Here is a 23,726-nt window from a genome sequence, read left to right on the forward strand (position 1 = left end):
AGTTTTATTTTTACTTTGATATTATACCCACAACCTTGATCCTTTTAAAATTGATTTGTATTTGTATGTGTGCACGCACATCCTTGCACGGAAGGCACTTAACCCACTGAGCCATCTCCCCAGGCTCTGCTTTACAAAGCATTTGGGGCATAAAGAGTTCCTGAGTTTTGTATATTATGAATGCTATGTTCTTTTGAACAGAGCTGGGGACACAAGGTTTAATGGAAGCATGATCCTCAGTCCTCCTGAGGCTCAGTGTATGACATGGGCCATAGTCAAGGGCACCTCCTGAGAACACAGAGGGGAAGCAAAGCAAGCGGCTGGCTCTCTTACTACTATTAAAGAATCAAAGCTTACAGACTTTAGAAACCTGTTTATTTAAAAAATATATTTTAAAGGTTTTAAAAAAAGCACTCCAGTCTTCAACCGCTCACCATCGCTTACCACGGTCAAAAACAACCAAGTCTCACTCACTCAACATTTGTATTCGAGTAATACAGAGATGGCTGTAAGTCACAGTAGTTTACCAGTTACACTGAGAAACAGGGTCTCCAGTTTGCCCATCAAACAGTGTTTCCAGTACTTTGCAAACCAAATTAAACGAATCACACAATATGGAAACACTAAAATAAGTACAAATGTACAGAGAAAATGTGGAACTTCTGAGATACAGAATAAACTTGAAACACAGTTAAATAACAACTACTGACTTTGGTTTTTTTTTTTTAATTTTTAAAAAATTTAAATATAAAATGTTTGTAAATTTCTAAGTATGTGCATGTGTCTATGAGTACCATTGCCTGATACAGCCAGAAAATGGCATCAGATACCCTGGAGCTGGAGTTCCAGGGGTTGCAGGTCACGCAGCATGGATACTGAGACCCAAACTTGGGTCTTCTGAAAGAGCATCAGGCACTCTCACACCAGTCACCTCTTCAGCGACACCCCCAATGTTTTTAAAGGCAGGGCCTGATTATGCTGCCCAAGCTAGTCCTGATCTGATGGGCTAAATCCATCCTCCTGCCTCAGCCTGTTAAGTAGCTGGGACCAAGACCACAGCACCTGGTTCCACATTCTCTAGTGGAAGAATGGGGAAAAGGAACAAAGCTGGCCCTGGTGTGTGGCACCTTCACCTGCAGCAGCATGCCCGGCAGGCCACCAAACACGCAGAGAAGCTGCAGGATGACTGGCTTCGAGCCGGTGGCTGTCATTCATCCCTCAAATCCAATGTCTTCAAGGAGGCCAGAGGCTGGAGGAGCCAGCTCAAACTCTGTGAGCAGCCCTCTGGAAGATGTCGCGTTGCAAGCGTGGTCAGATGGTCTGGAGCTTCGTAACAATCAGCACTCGCACTGTCTGGTCAAAGGAGCTACAGATGCAGAGCCCCCTTTTGTCAGGACTCCAGTCCAAACTGGAGACGGGCTGAGTAGACAAGGTCACATTCTGCAGAAGGCTGACGGAACCCGCGACTCCCATCTCTACTCCCTCGGAATCTTTCTTTGACCGATGAATAGGGTATTCACTAAAAACAAGATAAACGAGGTAAGAGAGCAATCCCACATTCACCGCTTTATGTTCCTATGTAGGTGTCAAAACTTTTCATTTCTCAGCTGATTACCGAACCAGCACTTATGACTTTCCAATACTGACCTATGTGAGTAAAGACTGCCTCAACCTCATCCCTAGGCCAACACCTAGGGCAGTGAGTACTTTTCCTACAAACTTCTACCCAGCCCCTCTGCCCAGCAGCTGCCCGTGCTTCCTTTTAGATATGAACACTGCAGGGTGGCCTGGGTGGTGCTCTCTGGAATCTTTTATTGAAATTCTTCCCTAAATCCGGATTGCCAGACAGGATGGGCGGTGTGTGGACAAGGGGAAAGCCGTAAGAAGCGTGTAGCAAAGTTCATTTAGCACTTTCACAAAAAGGACTGGCACCGCCCCAACCCCCGAGTCCACCTCACACCCAGCCTGAGACCTTCTCTGTACTATCACTGTGGGGATGCCACTGGGGAGAATTGTAAATCCACTGCACTCACAAGGAGAAAGCAAAACTGAGAACATGGTTTGGTTTTTCTTCCCCCAGAAAGAAATATAAACTTTTAAGCTAAGAAGAGGGAAAGGCTAACAACTAAATAATACCTGACGGATAGGAAAGGTGGGGAAAAAAAGAAGTAAACTTCTCTACAGATGTGGTATAAAGCAGTGGTTCTCAACCTTCCTAATGCTGTGACCCTTTAATACAGCTCCTCATGTTGTGCTGACCCCAACCATAGAATTATGTTTGTTGCTAACTTCATAACTGTAGTTTTGCTACTGTTATGAATTGTAGTGCAATTATCTGATGTGAGACCCTACAAAAGGGTCACTCAACCCCCCAAAGGGGTCATAACCTACAGGTTGAGAACCACTGCTGTAAGGCATAACTCCTCACAGGGCCCTCCAGAACCCACCGTGTATCAATTACAACACTTTGTGAATGCAAACAAACAAACAAAAACCCACAACCAACAAAGCAAGAAAACAAACACGCACGCACACGCACGCACGCACGCACGCACGCACACACACACAAAGACAGACCCAGAGTCTAAGAGACACAAAGGGATCAGACACAGAAGAAATGGAGGAGAAACCATGGGTAGAAAATACTTTCTCTTCCTTTTAGACCCAACAAATTACTTTACTTAAAAGGAACAAAATGTTCACACACACACACACACACACACACACACACTTTACATAAATACTTTCCCCATATTTCTTAGCAAAGTTTGCAGTTATTTAGTATTAAAACTTAGGGGCCATGTGTGGTTCTGCACACCTATAATCCTAGCACTAAGAGGTGGCAGGGCAGGTGTATCTCTACAAGCTACAAGCCTGAGGCCAGGTTAGTCTACATAGCAGGCTGCAGGCCAGCCAGGGTTACACAGAGAGACCTCATCTCAAAAAAAAAAAAAAAAAGGTTCTGTGTTTGTTTTTAGACAAAGTCTGAAAACTGCCCTGCATTCCTTTCTAGGAGTGCCTGGCGAGTGCTCAGTGAATGCTTACCATCTGACTGCCCTCTTAAGGCAGAGCTACATGTGAAAACAAGCTCACTGCACTGTACTTCAGCCACCTCTCTTTGCTAGCACTAGAGAGCGTTACAGCAAAGCTCCAAAGCATTTACAAAGTACATGAGTCACTGGTTGTAATGTCGGTCAGTGCTCACCTTACAATAAATTCCAGGAGGGAAGACTCCTCTGTGGGTAAAGCCTTCCTCCAGGAACGTGAGGACTGGAGTTGGGATCTCCAAGACCACATGAAAGTACAGGCTGCCTTGGTGATCTCAGCCCTCGGGAGGCAGACAGAGCAGGGCAGTCGTCCCTGGGGCAAGTAGGCAGCTAGCCTAGCCTCGATCAGGGAGTTCCCAGTTCAACAAATCAAGTGGAGAGTGATCAAGAAAGACACCTGATGTCAGCCTTGGGCCTCCATTAAGACACACAGTGGTTAATTTTAGGAGAAAGAAAGCCAAGAAAAAAAGTTCCAATGTCTAAGTGAATACAGACCTAGCCTTATTACGATTAAGTAAAGAAAAAATCTAGTTGCCACTGTGCCCACGTGTGGAAAATTGTACTGGCTCCTTTAGTAGTCTCAAGAATTGGGGAGTCGAGAAAAGAGGCACAGCTTAGTTAACGAGACCTGCAAAACCTAACCTGCGGCGAGACTGGGTCAGAACCACCAAAGAATGAAGGGCAAAGCTTCCAGGATCAAATGGTCTAACTACTCAACATCATCCCAGTAACTCATCCTGCACAGGTGGCTGACCTAGCACCCAGTACCCTCGGGAGTGCTGGAACACACATGGTTACAGCTGCCACAGGAACTTATCCTGCCTAGGTGTACAGAAAGGACACTGAGTGGTGAGCAAGCAAGGCTTTATCTGCAGCTCAACCAGGAGCCTCAGGCTGCTTTCAGCTCTACCACAATGAATTCAACGAACTCACTATCCAAGCCTAGGCATTGTAACCCTCTCCCCAACTTCCAAAGGCAATGGTCTGATGACTAGAAGGTAGTAAGTAGTCTTTAACGAAAGTCTTGAATCAAATTTAAAAACAAAAACTAGCAAAAGCTACTCCCCACCACCACCCTTCTCCCTCAGCCCCTCCCTCTTTTATTTATTTTTTCAGACAGGCTCTTGCTCTGTAGCCTAGGCTGACCCAGGACTCATTATGGCGTCCATGCTGGCCTGAAACTCATGGCAATCTTGGCCGTCTCCTGAGTGCTGGGATTATAGGTGTAAACACACTACCTACAATTCCAAATTTATGGGGGGATTCCCAACTTTTTCTATGTCGCTTTCACACACAGAGACATAAGTATGACAAATATATTTATTGTGTTAGGTAAGGACGACTTTTTATCAAATATGAAATAAATACATGAGTAAAAGAAAATATTTAGAAAGTGGGTTACGTAACAACACTGAAAGTGAAAATCATACCAAAATGAATTAAAGCAAGTATTAAAGGAGAAAAAGAAAGGTTCATGGACCCCCACTTCCCACCCACAAGTAACTTAAGAAGACTTACTACTTCCAGAGGTGCAGACTCCCAGCGCCTCCCGCTGTCAGGAAGAGCTCTCTGTTCTGAGGCAGGTGTCGAACTTGCCATATGGTGGATTTATGGGCCTGCTCAGACAAGACACACAGGATGGTTAAAGACTAAACGGCAGCCCCGGGGAGAAGACTCGAAGACAAAGAGCTGTAACCACCTTCACTTCGCTGTTAGAAGAGAAGGTTTTGTTGCTGCTTTAATTCAACAGGCAGCTGTGCTGAGGAGCACGGTGCAGGTGGTGGCGGGCCTGTCCGGGCTTTTCTGACTAAACGTTTCTATCCAACTGTCAGGCACTATCCTGACAGCCTGCCTGTGTAAGTGACCAGCCTTCTGCTTTGCAGCTTCCCGCACCCTTTCCTTTGTCTGTCCCAGTGTTTTAACTACAGTATGTGATGCAAGTTTCTCTTCTCATCCTCTGCTCGCTCGTCTCCAGGCGTTTTGGACTTGGTTGGGGACCTCTTTTCTAGACTTGGAAACTTCCATGGTTTCAGTAAAAATGTACCAAATATTTTGGTACAGTGTTTTCTTTCTCCCTATTCTCTTAATTCCATGATCTGGTCTTTTCATTGTGATCCAGAGCTCCTCATGTTATATATGTGTGTGTATGCATGTGTGTATATATATATATATATATATATATACACAAATACACACACACACACACACACACACATACACACACACAGTTAGTTTATCACTGACCTTTCCTGAATGACCCAATTCCTCTATCTCACCTCCCAGGCCTAATCCTGTTTTTCACCAGATCCATTGTGCGCTGAGGCTTTCCATTGAGTTTTTTCAATGTGGCTTATTGAGTGTTTTATTTCCAGCATCAGTTCAGTTTGGTTTTTCTTCTGCAATTCTCTTTATTGAACTATCCCCATTTACATACAATCCTAGACTTAAAAGACCCTAAAGACTCTATCAGAAAATTCCTAAACTTACATACTTTCAGCAAAATAAAATCAACACACAAAATTCAGCTGCCTTTTAATTTCTAATAACGGTCTTGCAAAAAAGAACTTGGGGCAGAGGAGAGAATCCCATTCACAGAGGGCAGCTTAAAAACAAAAAAATGACCTCTATGGTGAAAACTTAAGACTCTGAAGAGGACACTAATGGATGGAAGGATTTTCCACGCTCATAGACAGAACTATTATTAGTAATGGCTACATTACTTAGGGCTGTACACATTCAAAACATTCCCATTAAACTGACACTGTTCTTCCCAGAACTCCAAAAAACAATCCCAATTCAATGTAAGCACAAAAGAGCTTGAAGAGCCAAAGCAGTAAGAGTATGGCTGGGCATGGTGGTGCATACCTTCAGTCCCCAAACCTGGGAGGCAGAGGATCTTTGTGAGTTCGAGGCCAGCCTAATCTACATAGCAAGCTCCAAGACAGCCAGGACTACATAGAGATAACTGTCTTAAAAAACAAAGAAACAAGGCAGGCAGTGGTGGTGCACGCCTTTAATCCCAGCACTCAGGAGGCAGAGCCAGGCGGATCTCCGTGAGTTTGAGGCCAGCCTGCTCTACAGAGCGAGATCCAGGACAGGCACCAAAACTACGTAGAGAAACTCTGTCTCGAAAAAACAAAACAAGAAAACAAAACAACCCCCCCCCCAAAAAAAAAACCCCAGAAAACACAAAAAACAAAAAACAAACCAACAAACGTAGAGTGATGCTGGGTACTGTAGGTGCAAACTAAGCCATTCTATACCCAAGGTGCCACGAGTTGTACAATGCTAGAACATCAGACACACAGATCAATGAAATGCAATAGTGTTAATGATGTCAAAAGTACACACACACACACACACACAAATAGAACAGCTTCTTCAGCAAACAGAGATAGAAAAACCATGATACAAACATGTATAAGATTAATTTAGACTCCTCTTATCCTGGCCAAAATCAATTTAAAGTAAGTCAAAGACCTTAACATAAGAACAAAAACTATGAAACTTCTGGAAGAAATATAAGCAAACAGCTGAAGATATTGGCATAAGCAAGTCCTCTCTGAAAAGGACTCTAACAGCATACGCCATTTCCTCAGGAGCAGACACAGGATCACTTGCTGATAAAAGCCTCAGACAGCAACGGAGACCACCGCAGAGTGAAGAGAGAGCTTACAGAACAGGAATTAATATTTGCCAACTATGTATCGGGTCAGGACCTCAGAATCCAGAGTTGTAAAACATCAAGTCGTAAAGGAAAAAGCCTCCTGGGCAGATCCAATGGGCAATGTTTTCAAAAGGAGAGATGCAAATGGAGACAGAGCCTTGAACTGTGTTTAGTAACCTCCGCCATGAAGGAAATACAAATTATTAACTGTTTTGAATTTTATTTCACCCCACAGAGACTATCATCCAGAAAGAAACAACCATTTTCTGATTGGATTGAAGACCTGCTCCACCAGATGAGACCCATACCTGGCACCATTAATGGGACCCAAAACCCGTGGCTGGACAGGTCACAGGCCCCAGGGGAGAAACTACTACTATCACTCTGCTAACAGGACACAGCATCCCAATGACTCCTAATGACTCACTGCTATCCCCATGGAGCTCAGCTCTCATCAGGGAAGCTTCTTCAGAGACCTACAACTGGCAACTGTGGTGTGTTCCTCGCTCTCTTCAAAACTCAGGGAATCTTCCTACAAGAGGAGGCAGAAAGTCTGCAGCAGCCAGAGATGGTGGGCAGCTTCAAAGAAACAGTACATCCTGGACACAGCAGGGCAGATGCGCATATGAATTCATATCAGCTATGAGAGCATGCACACACCTGCACAAGTTCAAGCCAGACAAAATCCCAGCATGGTTAGGGACAGGTGGGCAGAAGTCCCAGCTTACCCGAGGAGCATCGATTGCTGCTAAACAAGGGATAGTTTTCTTTAATGATGTGACCTCTAGTAAGGTAACCACACTCCAGGGTAGATCCCAAACTCAAGAGTGCCTGGACCACACAAGCTGAACTCAATGGATGTTCAGAAGTGGGCGGGGAAAAGAAAACAAGAACACGAAGGAGGGTGGATAGGGAGATGGGAGATGTAGGAATTGGGGGAGGGGACGTGAATATGATCAAAACACATCGTATGGAATTCTCAGCTAATAAAAATATTTAAAAAAAGAATAGAAACAAATGATGCAAAGGATGTGAAGAAGAAACCTTTACTGCTGGTGGGAGTGTAAAAATGTAAAGTGGTACAGCCAATAAAGAAGTGAACACGAGATTTCTTAAAAATACTGAAGTAGAATTACTGTGTAACTTGGCTATACCGCTCGTGGAGACAGACCCAGAGGACTCTAAGTCAACACGTTACAGAGAGAACTGCACTCCACTTTTACTGCTAACCTACTCACATAGCCGAGGGACAGGACCTGTCTAGACATTTATCAGCAGATGGATAGGTAAAGAAAATGAGGTCCATACAGTGGAATTCTATTTCCTCATTAAAAAGACAAACACAGGATGTTTTTTCTCAGACACAAAATCTAGGATTAAATTGCTATGTGTCTGTGTGTGTAGATGATGAAAGCCGACAGAGTGGTGTGAGGGAAGGAAGCTTGTATGAATGGGAAGGGGAAGTAGAGTGATGGAGTACACAGGACATGAATGCAGAAGAGGGGGATCTGACAGGAAAAGGGGAGCAGAAAGAGGGAAGCAGGGGCAGGCAGGAGACACTGGGGGAGTAGGCTGAATGATAGCAATGTATAGGGACGTATGTTTCAATATGCTGCATCTGTTTTGTAACTAATACCTTTCATATCTGGATGGCTTTTGATTTTCGTCATTTAAATGTGTTACCATATCCCCTATATTAAAAAAAAAGCAAAATGCATTTTCTTAGGAAAATAAAGATAGACAAGTAGAAAAGGCTAACAGTTTATCAATACCACACTCACAGCAGCAAATCCACTCCAGCACGCTGGTTCACCTTGGGGGTCATGAGGAGTGAGTGCTGAGCACGAGGAGAGATGGGGGAGTAGGCGGACCCAGGAGAGGGCGATACTGCTTGTACAAGCAGTGAAACTGCCACTTAAGCTAGCTTCACTTTTCACACTTCAGTGACTACTAATCTTGAGATTTAATTTTCAATTATGTGTATGAGTGTGGGGGTTGAGGGTGCGGAGTCTGTGCATGAGTGCAGTGCCTGAGGAGGTCAGCAGATGGCATCAGATCCCCTGGACCTGGAGTTACAGGGGCTGTAAGGAGCCTGGCATGGGCGTTGGGAACCTGACTCAAGTCTTTTGGAAGAGCAGCAACCGTTCTCAACTGCCGAGCTATCTCGCCAGTCCCAAATGATGCCTCCACTCTATCATAAGATGACACAAGAACACAAAGGAGGAAGTTCTGTGAAGTCCCACAGCGTCCACAGCGGGAAGGAATCCCACAGTGAGAAGGAATCCACAGTGAGAAGGAATCCACAGTGAGGAGGAATCCACAGTGGGAAGGAATCCACAGTGGGAAGGAATCCACAGCGGGAAGGAATCCACAGCGGGAAGGAATCCACAGTGGGAAGGAATCCACAGCGGGAAGGAATCCACAGCGGGAAGGAATCCACAGCGGGAAGGAATCCACAGTGGGAAGGAATCCACAGCAGGAAGGAATCCACAGTGAGGAGGAATCCCACAGTGAGAAGGAATCCACAGTAAGAAGGAATCCACAGTGGGAAGGAATCCACAGTGAGAAGGAATCCACAGCGGGAAGGAATCCACAGCGTCCACGGTGAGGAAAGAACAGGTTTACTTCCTGAGGAAACTGCACACTTGAGTCTTAAGGAAAGGGCGGACCTGCGGCTGCTTTCCTTCCTGTGTTCACGGAGAGAGGGCCACAGTCCTCACCTGTCTCCTCCAAGGGTCAGGATGTTAACACGGATTTTATGCAGCTGCTTTATTCCAGATATCTTCTCTTCTTTGTGACCAACATTTTCCCTTTGTTTTTCTTCCTTATCTATTTTTCTACGGCTGTAAATCCAAAGCCTTTCCCGCTGAGCTCTCTCAAGGGGAAGCTACAGTCTAATCAAACAGAACATTCCTGAATTTCGATTACATCCCAACCACAGTGTCAGAGAAGAAAACGGGATGAATGGCAGTGAGAGTGTCACTTCCGGGAAGTAATTATTAGTTATTGGTAAGTAACACACTCATGGAAAACACCAGGCTGGGACTTCCTGATCAGTTTCTTGGTATCAGCAAGGCTTCTTTAACTACAAAATAGGATTCCTAACTAAGCAAGATAGTTATCATAATCAAAAACATAAAGCTGGCAACCTTTGAGAAGGTAACCTGCACAAAAGCACCTAAGATCCCACAAGCACACAACAGAGGAAGCCTTGCCTCCTCTATCCACAGAGAATCTCTCACTTACCTTTTCTGTAACGGAAGCAAAGCCTTTGGTGGGATGCTGCGTTCTCATGTCAAAGACGTGGAACTTGCCTTCCAGAGATGTAGCTACTAACTTATTCATACTTATGTCCTTCCTGTCAAACTCCAAGCTACACACCTGAAAGTGGAGGATGTATCTGTTATTGATAGGTTCTTACTTTCTTTACTTTTTAAAAACTGTGTATGAGTGTTTTGCCTGCTTTCATATATCACATTAAGTATGTGCTTGGTACCCAGGGAGGCCAGAAGAGAGGGTCAGAATCCCTGGAACTGGAGCTCCAGGCAGTTCTGAGCCATCATGTGTGTGCCGGGAATCAAACCCCAGTCCTCTGGAAGAGCATTCAGTGCTCTTTACCACTGAGAGTTTCTCCAGATCCTGTTGGCTCTTTGAAGTTATCTGAATGGCTCAAAATGACAAGACCATGTGCTTGAATAGTCATTAAATCTTTTGAAACAATATAGCAAAATATGTTTTTTGTTCATTTGATCAACAAAACCATCTTGGGTTCCCATGCTTAGTAGAAGGTCACAATGTGATTTTTTTATTATTTAGTACACACAGGAAGGTAAGTCAAGGCTACCTTCAGAAATCAGAAAGGAACTAAATTCTTTAACAAATGTGTACAGCTTGAAAACCAAAGTCCAAAGGTGCTTGGTGAAACTTTGCCTACTCCAGCAAGAGAAAGACCAGGTATTTGCTCATTTTGGTATCATCTGTGTGGTCCCCATGGTCCTCAGATGGGCTGTAGGCTCCACTGACTCTATGGACACTATAAAAAGCATATCTGAATATGTGATCACTTTCTTAAAAAAGGATGCATGGCCGCCATTAGATTCAAGATGATTTGGCCCCAAAAGTTTAATTTCTGGTAGAAGACTGAGAGACATGAGTTAAGAGAAAGGACCTGAGGACTTCGTAGTGGCTAGAGGTAGACAGTAGATACAAATACCTCAGAGAGGCTGGACAGCACAGAAAGGCACATTACCCCATTTTTAATGTTCGTCTCCCACCGCAGTGACATGTTTCTGAGATCAAATAGCTTTATGTCCCCATTGTCATAGCCAGCACAGACAACACGTTCCTCTTGATTATAAGCATTGCCTGGAAATCAAGATACATTTCAGGTCTTCATAAATCCATGGTGCAGTCTGCTAAGAAAAACTGTTATGCATATAACTTGGGACAGATGTAAATTTAAAAAATTATACTGGAGAGAATTCCAATCATCAATCCTGACAGCTGATGAGGAGCATTAATTTTTAAAAAATGCTTACTTGAAATTCTGTGGCAAGTCTGCTTGAAAGTGTTTAGAGGATTCTAAATAGAAAGGGAATGCTCTCTCAGGATGAAAATACTGCTCAAGGCTTGTCTAACAGGTGCAAAGCCCTATGATCCATTACAAACCTGTAAAGACAGACCAACTACAGTTCAGATAGCAGGGCCTGGGAAGACACATACAATTATCCTTTTTCATTCCTTGGTGATAATGACATATGAATGCAAATACTGTTTAAAAATTACTTTGCAGAATATATTTTTCTGGTTATTTTCTCTTTGCAGGAAACTTTGTAATAAATTGAAGTGCATTTTTAGTGGTGTAGATGACCATACCTAGATTTTAGAATGTGAAGTTAATTTTTGCATGCTTAGTTCCAGGATGGTTTTCCTGCACAGCTCTTGCTGAACAAAAAATGTGAGGGCAGAGGAAGGTCCCGTCAGTGTATGAGGCTATCTGGACAATGACCCCAATGTCTTCATTCTAAACTACCTCGGCTTCCTATTTATAAACTCCAGGCCTGCATTTCCACTGTGAGCTATTGATGTACCAGTATCTTGCTCTTGCTATGTCTCCAACTGGCCTCACGGTCTCCCTTTACCACTGTGACACTGCTTGTGGAACTTTTCAATGAGCAACATCTTTCCCTCCATGATCAACCACAAAATGTAGTCATCTTGGACAGAATCCTTTTCCTTGGTTCTCATTTTATGGGTACAGACTTGCAAATACTATTTATTCAGTATCTATCATATGAATCATTTTCGTTGCTCCATACCTTCTTTACCTGGAATCCTGCCTAGAACTTCTGAACTCATCTCCACTGTGCCTTTCACCACCCTCTACTGTCAGCAGTGACATCTGAAAGCTCAGACCAGAGACCAGATCTCACTATGCAGAGACCTTCCAAGGCCGACTACTACCTGAGTCCACCCAAACAACAGTGGCTATGGTGGCCATGGCAACCGTGGCTAGTACCAGCTCTGTGGCCACTTTCTCTACCACACCCTTCTAGTGCGCTTTGCAGTTATTCCCTATGTTGAAATTTCTCTCCCAATTTTAGTGATGGAAATTCTATGAATCCTTGGTCTGAGCTCTAATTATCTTCCTCCCTCTGCATGGACAGATGCCTCTCGTGATGCTTCATTACTTCTGTTTTATCTGTGAGTAAAGTGGATGCCAGCCCTTCTTCACTAAACCATATGCTTGAGGGGTCAAATATGACTCAGTTTCAATACTGCATGTCCACAGCAGTTATTAAAAAACAAAACAAAACTCAAGCCAGGCATGGTGGTGTTCATCTGTAGTCCCAGCTATTCAAAAGATTGAAGCAGGAGGGTTACTTGAGTCTAGAAGTTTGAGGCCAGCCTGAACAACATGGTGAGATCTTGTTTCAAAACAACAAAACAAAATAAAAACAAAAAATTCACAAAAGCCAGGTGTGGTGGCACATGCCTTAATCCCAGCACTTGAAAGGCAGAGGCAGGAAGATCTCTGTCATTTTGAGGCCAGCCTGGTCAAAAAGAAAACATAGGCTTAAAAGTAAATATGGAGCTGCAGCCAGCAGTTCATGCTGGTAACTGCAGCTGGCCTGGGCTCTGACCCACATCTTTCACAGTCAGAGACAAGCAACAGCACTGACAGGATCAATATGCAGTGGAAGTGTACTAATAAAGGTTATACTTGTAAGAAATAATTATGTAATGGCACAACTATTTTCTAGAAAATAAATATACTATGTAAAACGCAGTGAGATTTTTTTAGGTTATCATTTGCATTTGAGGCTTCCCTTAGCCTTATTAATAGCATTTGATACCAAATTAGGTCAATATTATCAATTAAACAAAAACCTATCATAATAATAGTAAATGTTTTCAACACTCAATAATCTATGTACATTCTACGACAGTGGTTCTCAACCTTCCTAATGCTGCGACCCTTTAATATTCTTCCTCATGCTATGGTAAATGTCAACCACAAAATTATTTTCATTGCTACTTCCTAACTGTAATTTTGCTACTGTTATGAATCATAATGTATATCTCTGTGTTTTCTGATGGTCTTAGGTGACCCCTGTGAAAGGGTTGTTAGGCCCCCAAAGGGGTTTTGATCCACAGTACTTTAGTGGCATTTGCTCATTGGCTCCTCAACACTGTTAAGCAAATTCTTTTAGCACTACTGTGTCAACACAATAACCAGAAACAGTGAAGTCTGTTGACTTTCTCTAAGGCACACAATAAATAGAACAGTAACGAAGTAAACTCCAGACTGAGAATGACTGACTACTATGATATTTGCCTGGATAACCTCTCAGAATAATCTACAGAACAGACTATTGGGAATTTACTAAAACACAATCTTCAAACGCAATTATTTCTTCAATAACCTACCAAATGCCACAGTCCAACAGTCTCTCTTGTTTTCTCCTTGTGCAGGTTCCATGTTAGCAACAGGATCATCTTTTTGTCTTGGGTCCCACACCTTTACAGTTCCTGTCATGAATAAAAGGGAGTTGGCAAAATTCAACAGTGACTGATCATATTTCCTTTTTGCATTCTTTGTACCAATGGGACATGTGCCAATACTGTAGAAGTGAGAACACTTGTAAACTATTCATGTTTTTCTGGCTTCAAATTGGTTAAGCTGTACTTGATACCAGACATAACCCATATGCTAGTATTAGAAATGATTCCTAAGTTAACAGCTACACGGAGAAAACCAAACAAGTGTTCCTAGGCTATCTGTAAGGTATGACTGACAAGTGTTCCTAGGCTATCTGTAAGGTATGACTGACAAGGCAAAGACAAGGGCACAGTTCAAGCATGCCGTACTTTCTTGTCAGCACTCACTTCCAGTCTGGAAGCGCCATTTTAACTATGCTTTCCTAACTACACATATAACCTCTGGCACTTTTCATACACAGAAGAGTAAGCACTGTTACTACATTCTACATGGGGTTTTAGAATGCCATTCAACGGCTGGGGGAGGCAGTTCACAGCGCAGGGACCAGCATGCATGATCTCTCGGCTTCACTTGTTGGCAGAAGAAACACCACCACCCACTTCACATATAATGAAGCTTAACTTTCTATCACAAAAGAGTGAGGAGAGTTATTAAATAAAATCAGCCTAAATTAAATTTTAACCCTCTTATAGCAATTGATATTAACAGGATTACAAACTAGTGTCACTGCCTATATATAATCAAGATAAATGTATATAATGAGATGGCTAAAAGTCATACATCTGAGCAAGAACTGGGAAGGGCAAAAAAGAGACCAGAAACTTAAGACTTATCTCCAGGGATAGAGCTGGTCATTAAAAAGGCTGCAATCCTTGTGGACTCCCACAAAACTGACAGAGATCACCACTCAGATACAGGGTTTACACAAACTGTTACGATCTACAGTAAGTTTTCCACACTTGAATTAGTGAAGAACATAAAGATGATTCATAACACAAAACTAATTAGTAGAGAAGCATAGACACTAATACAAGTGGAGATGGCGTAAAGTTCTAACCTACAAACTTACAGGAAAGAGACATCTGTGTCAGCCAGTTTAGTCCTCCTCTACCATAGCTGGCCAGCTAAACTGGTAAGATGGGTTACTCAGAAATTCACTTTATAAATCACAATGTATTTATCACCAAGGAGTTACACACATAACAATATCACTTCTTCGTAATTTCACGCCACTCTCCTAAGAATGCCCAGAAAACGTAAGGAAACTGCATGGCTATGGCAGAAGCAGCACAATGCCCGTGGCAGCAGAACGAGCTGCTCGCCATCTTTCCTTCTGCGGTCCACAATGCTTCCGGAAAAGATTTCCAACACACCACGGCCCTTGAGTAACTCCCAGAAAATTATATCTCAGCCAGGTGGTGGCGGCACATGACTTTAATCCCAGCACTTGGAGGCAGATCTCTGTGAGTTGCAGGCCAGCCTGGTCTACAGAGAGAGTTCCAGAATAGACAGAGCTACACACAGAGACACCCGGTCTTGAAAAACCAAAAGAAAAAGGAAAAAAAAAAAAAAAAAGGAAGAAGAAAAAAGAAAATTGCATCTCATTCTTCTTTTAAGGAAACTACTATTATCTCCGTGTGGAGCAACAAAACCTGGGACCCCACAGTGGTCATTCAGACCTGGTCTGTTGGTCACTAGAGCTGGAGGCCAAGCTGTCACCTGTGGAGCTTCCACAGTGTTCAGGGGACAGACCACTGGACATGTCTTCTGGCAGCTGTCAACTCGACATGTTCCTAGTAGTAACTGTTTTCTTAAAAAGAGACTGAAAAGCTGCCAACCACCCATCGTTGGCTGCTTCAGAAACCTGTAGAGACAGTCAGACTTTCAGAATCAGCTCATTATTAGTTGTTGAACTAACTCCACACTGAATATTCAGTGCTATGACTGCCTGGAAATACAGAAGAGCCAGAGACAAATGAAGGCTATGCAATAAAACTTGTTTATTAAAACGCAGATGCTCAAATGGCATAAAGAGCAAAGAGGACTCCATATGGAGAGAATATTCCATGGCACAGAAGTTTCCATTAAACATTTGGGTAATATATAAAATACACTGACTCACCATCCCGGCTGCCAGTCACAATTTCAGGTGCTCCTTCCCCAATTCCAAGTCCACCTATACCATCTATAGTGTTTATAATTTCCTTGTGGCCTTTTACAGAATACACTGGCATCTCTGGAGCTTCCAAATTCCTAAGCAAAAAACACAGCTACTTATCACATGTGGCCTAAAAATCAATTCAAAATAAAATAGAAGCAATTCAAAATGGATCAAAGGCTTGAACCTAAGACAGAGACTCAGAAAATGGTAGAGGCAAACATAAGTAAGACACTGAGTGATACAAGCAAAGGCAAGGATTCTCTGAAAAGGACTTCAACAGCACAGAAATAAACCCGGGAAACACTCATCAAGACATGAATGGATAGTTATACACAATGAAATTTTATTCAGCCATGAAGAAAAATGAAGTCATGACATTTGTAAGAAAATGGACAGAACTGGAAGCTATTACGTTAAGCAAAATAAGTCATTATCAAGAAAACAAATACCATGTTTCCTCTTATATGTGGAAAATAAATTTAAAATTATACACACACACACACACACACACACACACACACGTGTGTGTGTAAATATGCATATTTATGTATGTTTGTATGTAGGTCATAAAACTGGAAAGGTTGGCCAGTAAGATGGATTGGCAGATAAAGGCACTTGCCACCAACCCTGACAACTTGCATTGATTCCCAGATTATTCAAGGTGTAAGAGAAAACAGACACCCAGAAGCTGTCTTCTGCTTTCCACTTGTGTGTACACACACACACAGACACTGACGAAAATGTGAAAAAAATCTAAACAACAAAACAAAACTCGAAAGGGATCAGAAGGGAGGCAGTGGGCAATGGCATACACACACTAAGAATGTATCTAGCTTGGGGTGCTGGGAACAGCTTTAATGCCAGCACTCAGCGGGCAGAGGCAAACAGATCTCTGTGAGTTAGAGGCCAGCCTTTGTGAGCTCCGAGAAGCCAGGGCTGTAGAGAGACCCTGTCTCCAAAAAACAGACAAACAAAAAGGAGTGGTTCTGTGTCTGGAGGGATGAGACCCCCGTCAGGGAGCAGGGATAAGAGGCAGGCAGTAGGAGAGGGAAATGAGTAACAACAAAGTGCATTGACACATACATATATGAAAATGGAGTCATGAAAATCTACCCCTCTGCCAGGCGGTGGTGGCACACGCCTGTAATCCCAGCACTCAGGAGGCAGAGTCAGGCGGATCTCTGTGAGTTCAAGGCCAGCCTGGGCTACAGAGTGAGATCCAGGACAGGCACCAAAACTACACAGAGAAACCCTGTCTCAGAAAACCTACCACTCTACATGCTAAGGCCCCCAAGTCCTCCCAAAATAATGAAAAATACAGAAAATAAGACACCGGCCTCTCTTTCCATTTCTCTGAAATGCTATGAGATGATGAATAATGTGAATTCAGTAGATAAGCAGTTAAGATCAAGGAGAAATACACCAGCTTCATTTTGATGTTCCAATTCTAGATGAAAAAAATGGGGGGGGGTTGAGACAGGGAGCTAGAGGCAGGCAGATCTCCAGTGAGTCTGAGGCCAGCCTGGTCTAGAGTTCCAGGACATCCAGAGCTACACTGTCTCAAAACCAAACAAACCAGTTCAGGGCTAGCCTGGTCTACAAAGTGAGTTCCAGGTCGGCCAGGAATGTTACAGAGAGAAATCCTGTCTTGAAAAAATAAAACAAAACAAAACAACCCCCGCATCCCCCAAAAAAGAGCTAATAAATAAATAAATAAATAAACTGCTATATACTTTAAATGCTGAGAAAAAGATTTTCCTAAAAAGCAATTAAAGAGAAATATGAATTCATTCAACTTTAAATATTAAAAAATAATTCTAAGTAAGACATTATAATAAAGGCAATAGACACAATTGTGATTTTGTTCATTCAAAGCAGGGTTTTATTGAGTTGTTCAATAGACATTTTCCTAGAAAGTTGTGTCTAGGTCTTAAAGCATTAAATACTAACAAAGACTTTAACTGGAAGTTCTACGTGGGAAAAAATAAAATCAGTGTATTGCTCTATAATGCCAGACGTCTTGCTAAAATGGCGTTAATGACTAAGCCTGTGAGTTGGTAAGAACTGGTAACACTGTCAAGTTCTAGAGCTTAGTATCTTTTTAAACTGCTGTCCTTTGACTTTTGAGGTTGTAACACTCACCCCTCCCCAAACCCTCCTACGGGCCCCTCCTTGCTGTCACGTTCATGGCCTGTTTGTTCATTGTTATTACACACACACATACACATCCTTAAATGTAATATGAAGAGCTTAGGAGTTTAAGTGGACTTTAATTTAAATATGGCACAGAAGTGTACTTATTACAACAGTCCTCATGATTTTAGTTACTTCTGGAAGAAATTAAAATATCTGAAAAGAGGTATTTTAAAACTAGAATTCAGAAGAGTAATAAGCCTATCAAAGAGAACACTTATCCCATTGGTGTACTGTTAATAATCTCACCATATATGAAGATTTCCATCAAAATCCCCAGTAGCTAAGTATCTCTGCTGCAAGGACGCGGCACCAAATGTTCCACATTTAATGGGCTTAGCCTTTTCAATCTGGACAGAAAGGAGAGGATACTTTACTTAGGCAAGCAGTTATTTATAAACACAATGTCTACAGCTTTGCTGTAGGGGTTAAATACATTATATAAAAAAGCAATTAAAACGTATTATGAGGGGTTGGGGATTTAGCTCAGTGGTACAGCAAGGCCCTGGGTTCAGACCTCAGCTCTGGAAAAACAACAACAACAACAACAACAACATATTATGAGGAAAATTATTGTACTTTCTTCAGTCAATTTTGAATAATTTAAAAAAGCATATCACTATCAAAAAGAAAGGTTGTTTTGTTTTGAGACAAGATTTTACTGTGTAGCCTTGGCTGGCCTTGAACTTGGAGCTCCTAGGTCACTGTCTCAAGTGCCAGGATAAAAGGCATGCACTACATCTGGCTGTTTTTCTTTTAGGGTGGGGGTGGAGTTTATTTTTATGTGTATGGGTGTTTTGTCCTTATGCAGTCCCCTCAAATGCTGGAAGAGGGCACTAGATCCTCTGGAACTAGAGTTACAGGTGGTTGCCATGTGTGTGCTGGGAATCAATCCCAGAATGTCTGGAAGAGCAGCCAGTGACCTTAACCTTTGAGCAATCTCTCCAGCCAGATAGTCTGAGACACAGTCTCTCACTTTGTTGTCCAAGCCAGATGCGATTCAAACTGGTCTAAAATCCAGAGATCCCTGTGTCAGCATGGGAATACAGGGGAGGAAAAGGGAAGGATTTTTTTGTTGCTGTTCTTATCTCACTGAGATAGGCAAATGCTGCCAACTTAAGTCCCTGGTGTGGTAGCTCATTCCTGTAACCCCAGCACTCCAGATATGGAAGCCGAAGGGCAGTTGTGAGTTCAAGGTCAGTCTAGGCTATACAGCAAATACTAGGCCAGGCTGAGCCACAAAGCAGGACCCTGCTTTAACCTTGCCCTCTGACAATCATCAAACGCTCTAACATCTCTGCTGGTGCACATGTAAAAAGGTTCAATATGTAGTATGTAAGGCTCTCAGCAGAAATGCAAACACAACAGAGACATTATTTCCTGAAGAATACAAGAACAAAAATGTCCCAGAGCCTCTTACAGTCCCACCTACAGGTGTTCAATACTTTCTGAATGAATTTAAGGAAGCCAGCACCAGAGCACTTTCCCTGGTCCTCCCTTTTGGTTCTCTGGGTTTTTATGTGCTGTGTTTGTAAGATGATGTCTGGTGTTAACTGCACACAATCACAGAAACAGTTTCCATACACTAAGCATATGATAACAAACATCATTCTACACACTTTTTCCAGAAAGGACTTTTTTTACCATCCACATAGTCCCGGGATACCATTTTCAAAGTGAGAAGTGATGTCTCTTATTTATAATCAAGAGCCAGGCAGAATTCGAGCTCCCTCTACTAAGGAATGCTGCCTCCAGGCCAGTATGTGATTCCAACAAACATTTTACTACACAGCCCCATTCTGTAAGCCTTAATCAATAGACGTGTCCAAAAAAAGTTCCAGGCCTGGAAAAGTGAACAAACTGGTGGAGGAATGAATTAAAGCTAATTTCAGATTTCTCTACTTCTGTTTTTTTTTAACCCTTATTCATATATATATCTATGTATATATAGGCAAGATAAATATATAGTCTCTTGCTCCCCGTAGGGTTTCTGTTTTTGTATGAAAGAAACAGAAACTTAGCTACTACCAGTTTATTGTTCAAGACTCAAACTCAAAACCCTTCGCGCAGAGAGGCTGAGTTCTGTTGCAGCTGGACTTTGGGCAAGCAGTCACGTTTCTTCCGCTCTCAGACAGTCACAGAAATCAGTAACCGAGGGGACACCACAAGCACACAGACTCATACAGACACAAAAGAACTCTTTTCAACACCGTTAAACATTTTTTCCTATGGAAAGATTAGTAGAATTCAGTGATAACTTTGACAGAATACTAACTGGTTAAAAATAATGATCTATTTGGTTAAAATTATTTCACACAAAAATCAGCATATGAAATTGATAAATATATGATATTGAGCATGACCATCAGTGACAGTTTACTTGACCTAGTTTTGTATATTCTTTGCCAGAAGTTTATGTTAGCATGACTAAAGAAGCCCATGATCAATAATTGCCACAGAGTGAGCTATTTTTGTTCTGCCTGTGGGCGGGTCTACTGCAGCCTGTCAGTATTTCCTCCTCCACATCCTGGCACTACTTAATTAACATTAAAAGGTTTAGTCAGGCAAACGAACAAGCAGTGAATTCAGTAGCACAGGAGCTAAAACACCAAAACTTCACTAGCTCACTACCAACCCTGATTTCACTTTTCAGGGCTGTCTTTGTGTCTGTGGTACCTTTGTGTACATTAGGAAAGTTGATGTCTCAGACAAGGATGATGAAGTTACTCTCGGCTAGACACTGTTATGAGGTCCACCAAACAGTTCAACCCACTTACTCACTTACTGTATGTGTATGGGTGCTGCGCCTGCTATGCGTCTGTACAGTAGAAGCATGACTGGCATGAAGGAAGCTAGCAGATGGCAGCAGAGTCCCTAGAACTGCAGTTACACACAGCTGTGAGCTGCCACCTGGGGTATCTGGAAGAGAAGCCAGTGTGCTTAACCACCCAGTCACCTCTCCAGTCTCTGACCCTCCATTTTTATTTGTTTAATTTTTGTGGTTTGTTTTTTGAGACAAGATCTCACTATTAGCCCTGGCTATTCTGGAACTCACTACATAGACCAGGCTGGTCTCAAGCTTAAAGAGATCCTCCTGCCTCTGTCTCCCAAGTGCTGGGATTAATCATAAGTGCCCAACTGCCCAGCCTCGTGCCCTCTGTTTGAACCCATTCCTTTAGCAATAAGGAAAAGCACAAGAGAGGAAAGAGCCGACTTGCTCCTTTTACATGTACCTTGGGTGCATAGGCTTTGGAGCAAGTCTTGTAGTACTCCAGCATAACAAAATAAGTATGTCTCCTCCTATTGAGGTTAGCTGACTGGCATTTGCTCCTAATGTTTCACTTTAAAGTTTCTGTTATGCCAATGTTTCCCATGTCCAGAGTCCTTAACCCACACACTGACTCGAGATCCATACACCAGTATTTCAAACTCCCAAGTTCATTCATTCCCCGTTCTTTTGATGAATGCACATTGAACGGCTGGTCCTTACAAATCACACTAGAAGTCATAGTCCTTGCTGTCCAGTTTATAATCTAGAGGCATAAGACAGTCTGTTTATTTCTGGCCCAGAAGGTCAGTATTATAGGAGTGCAGATCAGGAAGGACTCCCTATATCAGATAACCTGAACTGGCCACTGGAACAGCAACAGGTGACTGTGAGTCCAGTGACGAAAAAGACAAGGCAATGGAGAAAACCAAGCCGTGTTTAGATTCTCCAGGTTGAATGCCCCACTGTAGAGTGGGAACTAAACCTGAAAACACGCTTTCAGGAAACTCAAGGAGAGATGGTACTTCACATACCTTCTCATGCAAGTTTATTTATCCTCTACCTGCTTTAAACTCATCTCCTTCAAGCCAACTTTTGCGAAGCTTATTGACCCTCAACACCTCACTGAGACTGGTCATTTGTTTTAGTCAACCCAAATCGACAGAAACATATTTTAAAACTATAGCTAACTATAAAACTGTTAGTCACAGCTCAGCACCATAGCACATTGCCTGTAATCCCAGCCCACTGTAGGGGCTGGCATGAGGATTATGAATTTGAGGCCAACTAGATAACACAGAGAACACCCATCTGAAAAAGAAAGAAAGAAAATGAAATGTTAATTGTTTTCATTATTCTGTAATTGGCTCATTGGCAGCCTTTTACAAAACCTGTCAATCTGGTCTTGCATCCTCCTCCTAAAAGTCCTTGAGTGGTGTCCTGTTTTTCTTAAAGGAAAAAGAAGAACAAATCTGTTAAACGTCCTAGAGATCTTGCAAAGGTCCTTACTTATCCCTCTTGTATGTGTATGATCTTTTTGTGACTGCTGTTCAGACAGGGTCTCAAACAGAAATTCTCCTGCTCCTACCTTTTAAGTGCTGGGATTAAAGGTGTGCACCACCACTTCCAGTGTGTTTTTGTTTTTTAAAAGATAATAAGCCATCTCCCACCACTATCAAAGAGCTTTCTCACACGCTGTTTCTTCTGGAAACTTCATATTCTACTCTGAATTTTCCCTAGTTTTTGCTCACCTTAAATATATTTTTACTCTCACAGAACTGCGTATTAGAAAACTCATCTTGATTTATGTATTGTTGGTTTGGTGTTTAACTGACAGTCCCCCCAACAGAAAATAAACTCCATGAGATTCGTAACATTGTCATTGTCACGCCTGGGACTACTGGGCATTCATCTGATACTTCTTGAAAGAAGAGGGTTTTTAGCTGTCTCCAGAAACTTCGTTATAGGTATCCCGGTGCCTCTTTGGCTGTTTGCATGAAACGTGCATGTATTGCATATACGTACTAGCTGACTAAAGGAACTGCAAACAGCCTAAAAGGTCCTTGAACGTAAATATGAAATTTCAACTTCACTTCCCAGAAACCTTACAACAGACTGCACCGAGGGTGGCGGGAGAAGGGGCTGTCAGTGAGAGAAAGCACTGGTTCCCCACTGAGATTTTGGGATGCCAAAGTTTTAAGTCCGAAGTATTTCTCAGTCTGCAATCTCCTTTCTGGTCCTACTGGAGCAAGGCTGTGGCAAAGAGTAATACAGACCCCAGAACATGCTCGCGCGCCCAAACAGCAGCAGTCCAAGCCTGCACCCACCTCCCGCAGCAGCTTCAGGTCCCCGCGCTGGATCTCGTACACCTGGATAACGCCGGTGCCCCGAGCGAAGTTGCCCATCGTCACGAACTTGGCACTGCAGGGCACCCATTTGCAGTCGAACACCGTGTAGTTGAGGCCTTTTTGAATGTGGACGATGATCTGAGGCTTCTCGAAGGTGGTCATGGTGCAGATGCAGACAAACACTAACCTAGAAACCAGACTGCAAACAACGCAGGGGCAGTTTGTCCCTCCCTAGCCGCACTCTACCCGGAACGCGCTAGCAAGTTGGGCTTGGGTGCCTCTGATAAAGCCGGATGAGCTGCTGAGACCGCACCAGATGCTTCTCCACACACGGCACAAGCTGACTTACTGCCTTTACCACGACGTTTTCACAGAGACACATTAGAGGCTGAGAATGCTTCGGCTGCGAGCGCGTAGGGGTACGGCGACACTAACAACCAGGCATATCGCAGGGCAGCCACTCAGACACGCGGACCAATCCCGTCTCAGGCCCCCGGCATGGGCCCCGCCCCAGGAAAGGGGCGGTGCTCTCAAGTTGAT

General features: G+C 43.0%; 1 protein-coding gene across 1 annotated transcript; it reads right to left on the bottom strand.

Moving 5' to 3' along the window:
- Nucleotides 1-79: 79 nt before the first annotated feature.
- On the bottom strand, nucleotides 80-23,528 carry Wdr92 (WD repeat domain 92). Its single transcript, XM_036201529.1, has 8 exons — nucleotides 23,166-23,528; nucleotides 18,321-18,421; nucleotides 15,840-15,970; nucleotides 13,645-13,746; nucleotides 10,964-11,079; nucleotides 9,961-10,095; nucleotides 4,566-4,663; nucleotides 80-1,519 (listed from the first exon to the last, which is right to left on the bottom strand). The coding sequence occupies exons 1-8, from the start codon at nucleotides 23,346-23,348 to the stop codon at nucleotides 1,312-1,314; spliced, it is 1,074 nt and encodes a 357-aa protein (XP_036057422.1). The 5' UTR covers nucleotides 23,349-23,528; the 3' UTR covers nucleotides 80-1,311.
- Between the last annotated feature and the right edge of the window lie 198 nt (nucleotides 23,529-23,726).

Source organism: Onychomys torridus, chromosome 10 (genome assembly GCF_903995425.1).
Source record: "Onychomys torridus chromosome 10, mOncTor1.1, whole genome shotgun sequence".
Taxonomy (NCBI): domain Eukaryota; kingdom Metazoa; phylum Chordata; class Mammalia; order Rodentia; family Cricetidae; genus Onychomys; species Onychomys torridus.

Excerpts from the sequence above, each read along its gene's own strand:
- Wdr92 (XM_036201529.1), bottom strand. The coding sequence starts at position 23,348 with ATGACCACCTTCGAGAAGCCTCAGATCATCGTCCACATTCAAAAAGGC. Across the intron at positions 15,971-18,320 it reads GATGGAAATCTTCATATATG|GAATTTGGAAGCTCCAGAGA; the intron begins GTGAGATTATTA and ends TTTTTTGCTTAG. Across the intron at positions 4,664-9,960 it reads TTGCTTCCGTTACAGAAAAG|GCCCATAAATCCACCATATG; the intron begins GTAAGTGAGAGA and ends TTGTCTGAGCAG.